At 41.0% G+C, this 12,500-nt stretch overlaps 2 protein-coding genes across 2 annotated transcripts in view; one reads left to right on the top strand and one right to left on the bottom strand.

Moving 5' to 3' along the window:
• LOC113824417 (TWiK family of potassium channels protein 7) overlaps positions 1 to 3,741 on the top strand; it is a 17,844-nt gene extending 14,103 nt beyond the window's left edge. The window contains exons 5-7 of the mRNA XM_070144097.1: positions 782 to 911; positions 1,361 to 1,595; positions 2,621 to 3,741. Of these exons, the coding sequence (XP_070000198.1) occupies positions 782 to 911; positions 1,361 to 1,595; positions 2,621 to 2,988 (733 nt within the window). The 3' untranslated portion in view covers positions 2,989 to 3,741. The remainder of the gene's footprint in view (positions 1 to 781; positions 912 to 1,360; positions 1,596 to 2,620) is intronic.
• A 396-nt stretch (positions 3,742 to 4,137) lies between these two features.
• dsx-c73A (doublesex cognate 73A) overlaps positions 4,138 to 12,500 on the bottom strand; it is a 79,569-nt gene continuing 71,206 nt past the window's right edge. The window contains exons 3-6 of the mRNA XM_070144093.1: positions 11,090 to 11,230; positions 10,171 to 10,321; positions 6,446 to 6,556; positions 4,138 to 5,543 (exon numbers count right to left, since the gene is read on the bottom strand). Coding sequence (XP_070000194.1) covers positions 5,434 to 5,543; positions 6,446 to 6,556; positions 10,171 to 10,321; positions 11,090 to 11,230 — 513 coding nt within the window. The 3' untranslated portion in view covers positions 4,138 to 5,433. The remainder of the gene's footprint in view (positions 5,544 to 6,445; positions 6,557 to 10,170; positions 10,322 to 11,089; positions 11,231 to 12,500) is intronic.

Raw genomic sequence — 12,500 nt, 5'->3', positions numbered from 1 at the left:
TCCCTCTTCCCCCCTCCCTCCCTCCCTCCCTCTTCCTCCCCCACACCCTTTCTCATTCATAACTTTTCTCCAAACGATAAAATTCTCTCCCTCGACACCCTTCATCATTCACAACTTTTCTACAAACAAAAACCTTCTCTACCCTTCCCCCTTTCTCATTCATATGATAAATATATTATTCATATTTTATAATTTACAAAGACCCATACCCATCTCCCTTGCTCATTCAAATAATAAATTTATTCTTATTTCTATAATTTACAAAAAACTTTACCCATCTCCCTTGCTCATTCAAATAATAAATTTATTCGTATTTCTATAATTTACAAAAAAACTTTACCCGGCACCCTTGTTCACTCAATAAATGTATTATTCGTATTTCTTTTACAATTTACAAAAACCTTTACCCATCTCCCTTGCTCATTCAAATAATAAATGTATTCTCATTTCTTTTACAATTTACAAAAACCTTTACCCATCTCCCTTGCTCATTCAAATAGTAAATTTGAAATAAATAATAAATAATAAATTTGCTCATTCATATAAATGTATTATTCGTACTTCTTTTACAATTTACAAAAACCTTTACCCGGCTCCCTTGCTCATTCATATGATAGATATATTATTCATATTTTATAATTTACAAAAACCTTTACCCATCTCCCTTGCTCATTCAAATAATAAATGTATTTTTATTTCTTTTATAATATGTATTATTCGTACTTCTTTTATAATTTACAAAAAACCTTTACCCGGCTCCCTTCCACCCTTCGCTCCTCAGTCGCTGCTGCTGTCGATGGTGCCGAAGCGTCCGCAACTTGTCCGAATTGCCTCCCAGAGCGAGCAAGAAACAACGAAAGCTCTTGATTGACGACGAAGTGGGAAAGGAAGAGTACATGCCGACGGAACATGTAAGATATTTCCTCTTTTTTTGCTGTTTAAAAAGACCTGTTTTATTTTTTATTTTTTTTTTTTATTTTTTATTTTTTTTTATTTTTTTATCTTTTTTTTTTTTTACGTGCATTCCTCTTTTTTTTTTTTTTTTTTTTTTTTTTTTTTTTTTTTTTTTAGGAAATGCAGTTTGGAAGGTCGTAATATTTTCGTTCTTCCGTGTAGCTCCAATTTTGACACTTTTTCTGTATTTTTTTGGCTATTATTTGATGTATTTTTGAACCATTCATTGCTTTATTCATTCATTACCAGGTAAAAATCGTCTGCGCTTTATCAGTATCGGTTTATTGTTGATTACGTAGACCATTATATTAACCCTGCACTCTCCGCCTCACGATCCCTCCCCCCCCCCGTGGCCTCATGATCTTTGACACACCGCCTCACGACCCCCCCCCCCCCTTGGCCTCAGGTGGACGTGCCCATCACCCTGACCCTGGTGGTGCTCTACGTGTACATCATGCTGGGCGCCGTCCTCTTCTCCGTGTGGGAGAACTGGGACCTCGGCTCCTCCTCCTACTTCACCTTCGTCACCCTCTCCACCATCGGCTACGGGGACATGGTGCCCGGCACGGCGCTGCTGAGCAACGAAGACCCCGGGACAGCGGGGCTCAAGATGGCCGTCTGCATCGCCTACATCTTGCTAGGTCAGTGCGCGAGCGGCTGGCTGTCTGGGGTCGTCTGCTTGGCTAGTTGTGTTTTATTTTCTGTTCTCCTCTTCCCTTTTGTCTTTCCGTTACTCCTGTGTGCTGTGCTGGCGCAGCGGTAAGGTGCTGGTCTAGCAATCTTGCGGACCTGCGTTCAATATCACGCCCGGCCAGTGAGTGGTTTCCCCGCCCACTCCTTGCACACAGGGGGAGATAAAACAGAATGTCACAGCAAAGATTATCCATTGTAACAAATGGAAAACTAAATTTAAACTCTAAATATAAATCATTCCCATTTCACCTCGTCCCCCTCCCCTCTCCTCTTTGCATCGTCTTCAACTTCTGTGTCCATCATACAGACGGATGAAAAAATATGAATACACTCGCACACATATGCAAACAGACACATACAAAGACACGCACACGCGCTAACGTACACTCACACTCACACACGTAAACACACCAGTACACACGCGGACGCGCACAAACGGACACACAGACAAACAAAAAGAAAAGAAAGAACGTTTAGGGATCCCTCTTCCCCAGGAAAGCCGTTCCCTCCCCCCTGCTCACCTCCTCCCCATCCCTCCCCCTTCTGACCTCCTCCCTCGTCCCTCCCCCTGCTCACCTCCCCCCCCATCCCTCCACATGTTGACCTGCTCCCTCGTCCCTCCCCCCTGCTCACCTCCCCCCCCATCCCTCCCCATGTTGACCTCCTCCCTCGTCCCTCCCCCCTGCTCACCTCCCCCCCCATCCCTCCCCATGTTGACCTCCTCCCTCGCCCCTCCCCCTGCTCATCTCCCCCTCGTCCCTCCCCCTGCTCACCTCCCCCACCCCCGTCCCTCCCCATGTTGACCTCCTCCCTCGTCCCTCTCCCCTGCTCACCTCCTCCCCCGTCCCTCCCCCCTGCTCACCTCCCCTTCCCCCGTCCCTCCCCAGGTTAACCTCCTCCCCCGTCCCTCCCCCCTGCTCACCTCCTCCCCCGTCCCTCCCCCCGTCTCACCTCCCCCTCGTCCCTCCCCCAGGCATGGCGCTGCTGTCCATGTGCCTCAACCTGATGCAGGAGCAGATCGTCGAGAAGTGCCGCTGGCTGGCCCGGGAGATCGGCCTGACCGGGAAGAACACCGTGGAGGAGGCCAAGGGAACGGACAAGAAGGCCCTCGACCTCCCCGCCGCCGACAAGAAGAAACCGAAGGACTCGAAGGACGTCGAGAAGGCTCCCCCGAAGGACGTAGAGAAGGCTCCCCCGAAGGACGTCGAGAAGGCTCCCCCGAAGGACGTAGAGAAGGCCCCCTCGATGGACACCCTCTCCGTGCCGAGCTCCGCAGGATCCAGGACTTCCCTCTTGAAGTCCCCAACGCATTCCATCCCCGGCGCCTTGGAAGACTTGTAAACGACGACTGAGCAGCGAAGAAGATTCAGGACTGATCTTTTCTTTTTTCTTCTTAAAAAAAATCTCATAATCTTTTCTTTTTCCTTCTTTAAAAAAAAATCTCATGATCTTTTCTTTTTCCTTCTTAAAAAAGTAATCTCAAGAATTCTTTTTTTCATCTTATAGGTTTCCAACAATAAACTGTAGCTGACAATCAGATTGATGAGTCAGTCACGCATAGATTGAGCTAAAGAATATAATTATGAAATTACATATGGCATTTGACTTACACCACGCAGTATTTCTTATAACGATTCCCAGTAAGTCTTTAGCAATTGTACAACTAGCCGTTAGCATCTATTGCTTCGTAATGGAATGACTGTTCTGCTGTTGATAAATGAAGACAATCAAAATAAGGAGTAACTTGGTTTCAGTCAGTGCAGAGCGAATAACAAAACTTCAACCATTTACTTTGTCTGAGATACAAGGACACTACTCTATGGTGAGTAACTTGGCTTCAGAAATACTGTACAATACAATACGTATACAGTTCCAGAAGTGCGGTGTACCTGTGCGTCTGAGCAAATATGAATGAGAGTTGTATTGTTTTACGCATTCCATGTCAGAACACTAATGTGAATGGCTATTACGTGTATATCTTGCCCTATAGAAAGGCCGCATTGAAATCATGTTTAAGGAAACAATTGTAGGGATATTTATAATCTTGTTTAGTGCATGTGGTAGAAATTGAGTGAATAAAGTTTTGAAATCTGATTTTATTTTCTTCCTCCTTTAGTTGTATTAACTAGTATTCTCTTTCACATACTCTCTCTCACTCTATATCTGTTTATCTATTTATTCATCTATCTACCACCCTCTCTCTCTCTCTCTCTCTCTCTCTCTCTCTCTCTCTCTCTCTCTCTCTCTCTCTCCCTCTCTCCCTCTCTCTCTCTCTGTCTCTCTCCCCTCCCCCTCCCCATCCCTCTTTCTCTCATTCTCTTTCTCTCTCTCTCTCTCTCTCTCTCTCTCTCTCTCTCTATCTATCTCTCTCTCTCTCTCTCTCTCTCTCTCTCTCTCTCTCTCTCTCTCTCTCTCTCTTTCTCTCTCTCTCTCTCTATGTCTCCCTTTCTCCCACATCCTACAGCATCGGGTTAAATACACTCATTTCTCATTTAACTAGATTTATTTAGTCAACTTTGTACATTTGGCGATGCATGATAAGGCTGAAAGATAACAGATATATTATGATATTCCGGTTGCTCGACATCAGTGCATTATAACACAGTAACATTCGCCGTTTAGTTATGTACAGTACAATTGCATATGGACAGAAAAACCGCAACAAATACTACTACATGTTTGTGTCTGTGTCTGTGTGTTTGTATTAGTTTGCGTGTATATAAGATACTATGAATATATTGTACACATTAAATATTATTAGAAACAAGTAGTATGTATGTGTATGTCTGTGTCTGTTTGTTAGTTTTCGTGTATATGATACTATGAATATATTGTGCACATGAAATATTATTAGAAACAACAGTATTACTACATGTATGTCTGTCTGTGTTTATATTAGTTTTCGTGTATATAAGATACTATGAATATATTGTACACATTAAATATTATTAGAAACAACAAAAGGGTTACGAGACCAAAAAAAATATTGCATCACAGATAAACTAGGGTTGAGCTCACTGGCTCGGTGAGAGAGATCGAAAACAGAATGTCATTTGTGTTCAATGTGTTATTCGGCTGTTCTTTGAATACGTATACATACATACATATATATATATATATATATATATATATATATATATATATATATATATATATAATTAGTTTGTTATAGGTAATGGAAAATACACATATATAAAATTCAATGTTTCCTGTTATAGGTAAAGGGAAATTTCGGTTAATTTACGTTATTGCCGTAACACATGAGATGACATTAAAAGCCCTTTTTATACAAAAAAAGAAATATAATAAATATATTATTCGTATTTGTTTTATAATTTACAAAGACTGCAGAGAAGTACGGATAATAATTCTATAATAGGAAATACTAGAATAGAAATACTTTTTTCTCAATTTTCAATAGATAAAAAAAAAACAATGAAACTAAATGACATAGCTTCCCCTCAGTTTTCCCCAATGAACGATATACAGCTGTCCCCTCGCCAGCCCTTTCCAAGACCAGGTCAGGGAGACAATCTCTTTAAAAAAATGACCTTCCAGGGACTCGACCTCGCCGGAGAAGACAAGGTCAAGGACGTGACCTCCTCAGCGCCGAGTCCCGGAAGCCACACGTCCGTCACACCAAAGGATTCCCGCCTGAAGAGAAATTCATGACTAAAAAAGGACACGCCAGCATGTCCTTGACGAAACGGTCCGAGAGGGTACTGCCGCGGCCACGCCCACCCCCAGGAGGCGCGGCGGGCGTGGGCGTGGCTGGTGGGCGTGGGTCTAGAAGATGGGGGCGTGGGCGTAGGGGGCGTCAGCTAAGAGGTCCTGGAGGATTTTCTCGTCCTTGAGGGCTTCAGACACACGCCCCCACGGGAAGGCCAACCTGCTGTCTGTGGGCGGGGGTTGCTTTGAAGGATCTGATCTGATCAACTGCTGTACATTACTTATATTATTTATATCAAATGTACTGTTTTATTAATATATTTTCACTGACTAGATTAACTGTATATATTATATAACATAACAATTATATTATATAATTCATTAACTACTGATTTATTAATATATTTCCAGACTAGATTAACTGTATATTTCATATAACTAGTTTATATTATATAATTCATTAACTATATAATCATATACCTTTTTACTAACTATAATTATATATCTTTTTATTAACTATAATTATATACCTTTTTATGAAATATATAGCTATATTTTTTATTAACAATATAATAATATATCTATTTTTAACTATATAATTATATATTTTTTATTAACTATATAATTATATATCTTTTTATTAACTATAAAATTATATTTTTTATCAACTATATAATTATATATTTTATTAACTACACAATTAAATATTTTCATTAACTATATCAATTGATCTACGTTAAGCTATTACATATACTTATTGTATTATCGTATAGGCTCAGCAGTATGTACTTGTGCCCACGCCTAACTTTATATTCGAAATTAATATCAAAATACTGGCATAATTTCTAGATTTTCTCCCCGAATCACGAAGCGAACCAACACCAACCCAAAGTACACCCAACATAACCAAAAAAACTCACGGTATCAAAGAAAGGGAAAGAAAACACCAACCCAAAGCAAACCAAACAACAACAAAACACGATATCAAAGAAAAGAAAGGAAAAAATAGAAAAATTACAGACCCACGAGCTCACACCATCCCAAAGCAAACAAACAAACAAAAAAAAAACACGATATCAAAGAAAGGAAAGAAAAAAATAGACGAAAAGTCACAGACCCTCCAGCTCACCTCTCGCCACACGGCCGGCGCGGCGGAAACTGCTGCGAATACACATCATGCCATAGACTCGGATGCCTGGGACTTGGGCGTAGGCGGGCTGGTCGTGGTTGAGGGGTCCGTCTGCACAGGGAGAAATGGGGTGTTTGGTTTATGTTGGGAAATAGAAGAAGAAAAAAGGATGTATTCAATTTTTTGGGGGGTTTTGTTTGGGTGTTGGGAGCACTGGCAAAAGTGATTTCGATAAATATAGTCTTTCAAATCCAGATTCACATTGTTGGAGGTATGGGTATCATGTATATAATTATGGAGAAGTTCCATATGAAAAAGAAATGGACGTACAAACCATCTTTTTTTCTGCGACCAATATTGGAAATTATAGCATACTTACTCACGCGTGAACGAAAAGGCACAGAGACCTTTCACAAAGCTTTGGTCCAACTTCCCAGCGTGGTTGGGTGCGATTTACCAGTGAATTTCTTACCACGGCAAAGGTCCGAGCCGTTTAGCATTTTTCTATTATTTTCTCTTTCGTTTTCATTTCCCTTCTTATTCCGTGTGTTGCCTTCGCCTCCTACTGATGCATACTTACTGAATCATCCGAATTTTCTCACGGGCTCTCATTCTCTCGGCTTCAGCTTTCGGTGTGGAAATGCATCCTCACTCCACCAATCTGGAAGGTATCTCACTCCTTCAGGTTAATCATGTGATCTGTATGTTTGGTGTCGCCGTTTACAGAATCAGCCGCTGCATGACACTGAGCACGTTGCATGATACTCTGCACGTTGGAGAATGGTCAGTGGGGTATCTGAGTCATCGAAGTCATCAGGAACTCCCCTTCTGATATATCGGTCATTGGTCAAGAAGACTGAATAATCTCCTGAGTCATGGCAGCCATTTATCAACGGTTCTCTAATCTCAGGCTTCACATCTACAGTCACGGTTCGGTTTCAGTTGCAGTTTCGTAAAGTTCTGAGTGACTTGGGGCTACGTGAGGAGTCAGGGCAGCTGCGATGAAAAAAAATTGGTCGAGTATCTGGTCTTGGGTCGAAATGTGTCGCCATTTCACGAAATCTTGAGCTCTGTGGCGGTTTGTCTTGAGGTTAAATTGCTGTTGTCAATTAAAAAAAAAAGTTCTACGAGCCACACATCAGGTACTCAGTCGTTGTCAATAAGAGCTCTAAAGGCCAATATTACTGATGGAATTATGTGACTGAGTTATAGGAGCGTCACTGCAGCAGCAGCAATTGTCACGTGCTCCAATTCTGTTGAGACTAATGTCATTTGGGTGTGAGATGTGCTCTATTTTTTTGCGTGACTGTGTCAAGGTGTCCACGACGGAATGTTATATAATTAGTTATGTAAAATATTATGCATATATAATTTTCAAAGAGTGATTATAACGAATGCCGGGTTAAAAGTCAAGATGGTTGTTATACCTCAAAGAATTTGAATTATGCACTAGTAAAGTCTTTTAGATTGAACGATAATCCATATGAATTGAATTCTTGTCCATTGTGATATCATATATGGTTTCGCTGTAGGATTCTGGTCAATTGACGATCACAAATACTTATTTCACATCAGTAACTGAACGGTATTCGAATCATATAATCCGTTCTATAACATTTAAAAATAAATCACATCAGTTAAAGTGCTATTCATATATATCTACTAAATTAGGAGATGTTTAGGCATTTGATTCGTTAAAAACATTTTTTATACGTGTATCAGTTTCAACTTTACATTCATAATCTCTAAACGTCTTGAAAATAAACAAATCAGATGATAAATGCTTGTATTTTAATGAGATAAGCGAAATGTACCAAGACCAGACATGTTGGTTGGTGAGCCTGAGCAAATGTAGACATCCATATATATATATATATATATATATATATATATATATATATATATATATATATATATATATATATACACACACACACACACACACACACACACACACACACATATATATATATATATATATATATATATATATATATATATATATATATATATATATATATATATATATACATACATATATATATATATATACATATATATATATATATATACATATATACATATATATACATATATATATACATATATACACACACATGCATATATACACATGTGTGTGTGTGTGTGTGTGTTTGTGTGTGTGTGTGTGTGTGTTGTGTGTGTGTGTGTGTGTGTGTGTGTGTGTGTGTGTGTGTGTGTGTGTGTGTGTGTGTGTGTGTGTGTGTGTGTGTGTGTGTGTGTGTGTGTGTGTATTCCAGGAGGATTCCGAAACCGTTGTTTCATATATTTCAATAAACCTAATTTGTGCAAAGATGTGTGTATATATATATATATATATATATATATATATATATATATATATATATATATATGTATGTATATATATATATGTATATATATATATATATATATATATATATATTATGACTAAACGAGTCTATCAGCATAAACTAATTTGCCTAAAAAGGATTCTTATTGACATCAATCACTACCCACCATCTCCACTATATGACTTACAAGACATTCAGATCGCTCTCTTCTACCTTGAAACTCTGCATCAGTGACGAATCTAGAGTATCTTAGAAATTAGCAAAACCTGTTGACAATTATGTATATGTGTACTGGTGGTCAGCTGATGATAGTTCCCGTGCTATTAGCCAAATAAATTGAAGCTGTCGGCAGTTGTACGGGAACCTCAGTTTTATTTAGCGGTTGGGTAAATGGCCAGCGGTTCAGTCCAGTCCATAAACTCGAGTCCCATTTGCATAATATCAAAGCCGTGTCCGAATATCTCCGTGCAGTTTAATGGCACTTTGCGTCAATCGGTTAACTTCTCCCACGCAATGTCCTCGATTCCCGGTATCACTGGCCCCGAGATACCTTTCCTGAAACGTCCTGAAACCGGAGAGTCAGTTAATGTGAAGTTTCGTGGCGTTGAAGCGTTCAAACTGGAATGGGAATGTGAGTCACAACATCCATTGGGTCTGAGAGTCATTTTCGAGAGTCCATCCTGCATCCACGAGCCAGATGGTGGAGCAGCAGCATTATGAAAACACCCAATCATTCTGTAATGCTGTTAGTCGAACATCAGCGTGTCATCAGTCTTGCTATCTGTGACAACAACAATCTGTCATAATGAAAAATAGAACTGAAGCCTTTGAGTCGGAACGTCAGTCACATTAGATACAAAATCATCGTAACACCAGGACGTCAATTTCGTTTCCAGGTCGCCAGTTTTGGTGTAACAAGTCACAGTATGTGAAGTCACACACTCGGCACGCTCCCCTGTGCCAGAAAATCGGTCATGTAGTCGATTAATGACTCCTTGTGCCAGATGATTACTCATAGCACAAGAAGATCGATCATGCTGTAGCAAAACTACATCAGAAAGTCGATCAGAGTGTCAGAAACCATCCGCAGTATTAGAGAGTCATTCATTTCGTAACAAGGGGTCAGTCATCACGTCAGCTGATAACCCGCAGCTCCAGAAGGCCACCCAGCGTTCAGTCAGTCACAGAAAGTCGTCCACCGTCTCGGTATTACGTCTAGAGCAGCACGACAGTCGTCCACGATGTCATAAAGTAACAAGACGTCATATTACAAAAACAAAAAGAGAGAGAGAGAGAGAGAGAGAGAGAATCAAAACAGCCAACAGTGTTAGACAAGAGATCCTACGGTCAAACGTCCTGTCTCGCCGTCCTCACCAAGCCGTGCACTGTCCGGGCACTTGCAGATGACGAGGTAGTGAGCCTTCCCCGTGCGAGTGTTCTGCAGGGCAAGGATGGACCAGTCTCTCGGGCTCTTGCACTCACGCACACTCCAGATTGGCTCGCACGTCTTGATCAGGGTCACGGCCTGGGGGGGGAAAGGGGAGGGTTTTAAGAGGGAGAGAAAAGGGGAGGGTTTTTAGAAAAAGGGGGGGCAGAGGGGGAGAGAAGGAGGGAGGGGAAGGGTTTTAAGAGAAAGGGGGGGGAGGGAAGGAGGGAGGGGGAGGGTTTTAAGAGAAAGGAGGGGGTTAAGAGAAAGGGGAGGGTTTTAAGAGAAAGGGGGGGGGGCAGAGGGGGAGGGGGAGGGAAGGAGGGAGGGGGAGAGAAAAGGGAGGATTTTAAGAGAAAGGGGGGGGAGGGAAAGGGGAAGGGAAGGAGGGAGGGGGAGAGAAAGGGGAGAGAGAGAGAGAGGTGGGGAGGGAGGGAAAGCGAGAGACAGACAGACAGACAGAGAAAAGTTTTAAATATTGCATTTAGTTCAGATATTTCACACCACTGGATTGTTCACATTATACATCTTCTAAACACCTTCACTTACCGCCTCCGTTCAAAAGAAACAAGAATACAGCATCGCAAAAAGAGAAAATAAATAAATAGATAAATAAAATAAGAAATAAATAAAATAAAAATCACGCAAGGAGAAAATGGCACTAAAAATAAGAAAATAAAATGAAAAAAAAAAAGAATAAAAAACACGCAAAGAGAAAATGACACAAAAAAAAAAATCACGCAAGGAGGAAAATGACACTAAAAAAATAATAATAATAATAATAAAAAAAAAAATAATAAAATAAAATAAAAAACACGCAAGGAGGAAAATGACACTAAGAAGTCCAAGGAACCTTCCCCTTCTGACCTGGGACTGCGGGCCGCCCATCCTGAGCTCGATGGATCTGCGGTCGTCTGCCCTGAAGGAGGCGCTGCAGGGGTCGCTGCCGGAGGGACACGCGCACAGGGGCTGCGTGAAGTTCAGGCGCTTGTACACCGCGTTGCACACCTGCGGGAGAGGGGCGAGTGAGTAAGGGAGTGAGTCAGTGAGAGAGTGAGTGAGTGAGTCAGTTATTGGGTAAACGAGTCAGTGAGTGTGTCAGTGAGTCAATGGGTACACGAGTGAGTCAGTCAGTCAGTGAGCGAATGAGTGAGTGAGTGGGTAAGCGAGTGAGTCAGTGAGAAAGTCAGTGAGTGGGTAAGCGAGTGAGTCAGTGAGTGGGTAAGCGAGTGAGTCAGTGAGAAAGTCAGTGAGTGGGTAAGCGAGTGAGTCAGTGAGAAAGTCAGTGAGTGGGTAAGCGAGTGAGTCAGTGAGAAAGTCAGTGAGTGGGTAAGCGAGTGAGTCAGTGAGAAAGTCAGTGAGTGGGTAAGCGAGTGAGTCAGTGAGAAAGTCAGTGAGTGGGTAAGCGAGTGAGTCAGTGAGAAAGTCAGTGAGTGGGTAAGCGAGTCAGTCAGACAGTCAGTCAGCGAGCGAGCGAGTGAGTGAGTGGCTTGGTGGGTGAGTGAGTAAATGAGTGAGTGAGAGAGGGACAGAGTGCCAGGAGAGCTGCGAGGTGAGAGTGAGTGGATGCCAAGGGGGGGGGGGGGGTGAGTAGAGAGTGGGGAGCTGCGCACGAGAGAAGGAGGGTGCGTATGTATGTATGCAATTATGTATAATGTGTATATACAAACATACATACATATATGTAGATAGATTCACAGCTAGATAGATATAAATATAGATATACGTATATACATATGTACAGTATATATATATATATATATATATATATATATATATATATATATATATATATATACATATACATATACATATACATATATATACATATGTATACATAAAGGTATATATACAAAAATATACAAATTCCTATATATTACGTATATATACAATATATATATATATATATATATATATATATATATATATATATATATATGTATGTATACGTATGTTTTCTGATAAAACTGTATTCATAACACATCTCTATGTAGCGTAAATGAAGCACTTAATCTCAAAAGACACGTCGTGAGGTTTCCCTCTTTTGGGAAGCGCAAAAACACCGATCACAGTGGCGGGAAAACGTGCTTGTGTGCGTCAGTTTAGCAGACATAGCGGACTGCGGACACGTTAAGTGCTGAGACGCAGCGAGAAGATGCTAACGTTAGCGGTGTCCGGGAAGTGGATTAGAGGAAGCAGGCAATCGGAAAGGCGGGTTTCTGGTCGTTTTGTCCTGTGATTTAGATGGCAACTTACGGTAAAAAAACAATGTCTTACC

The sequence above is a fragment of the Penaeus vannamei genome, chromosome 31 (genome assembly GCF_042767895.1).
Source record: "Penaeus vannamei isolate JL-2024 chromosome 31, ASM4276789v1, whole genome shotgun sequence".
Lineage (NCBI taxonomy): Eukaryota > Metazoa > Arthropoda > Malacostraca > Decapoda > Penaeidae > Penaeus > Penaeus vannamei.
This window is presented reverse-complemented; position numbering and strand designations above follow the sequence as displayed.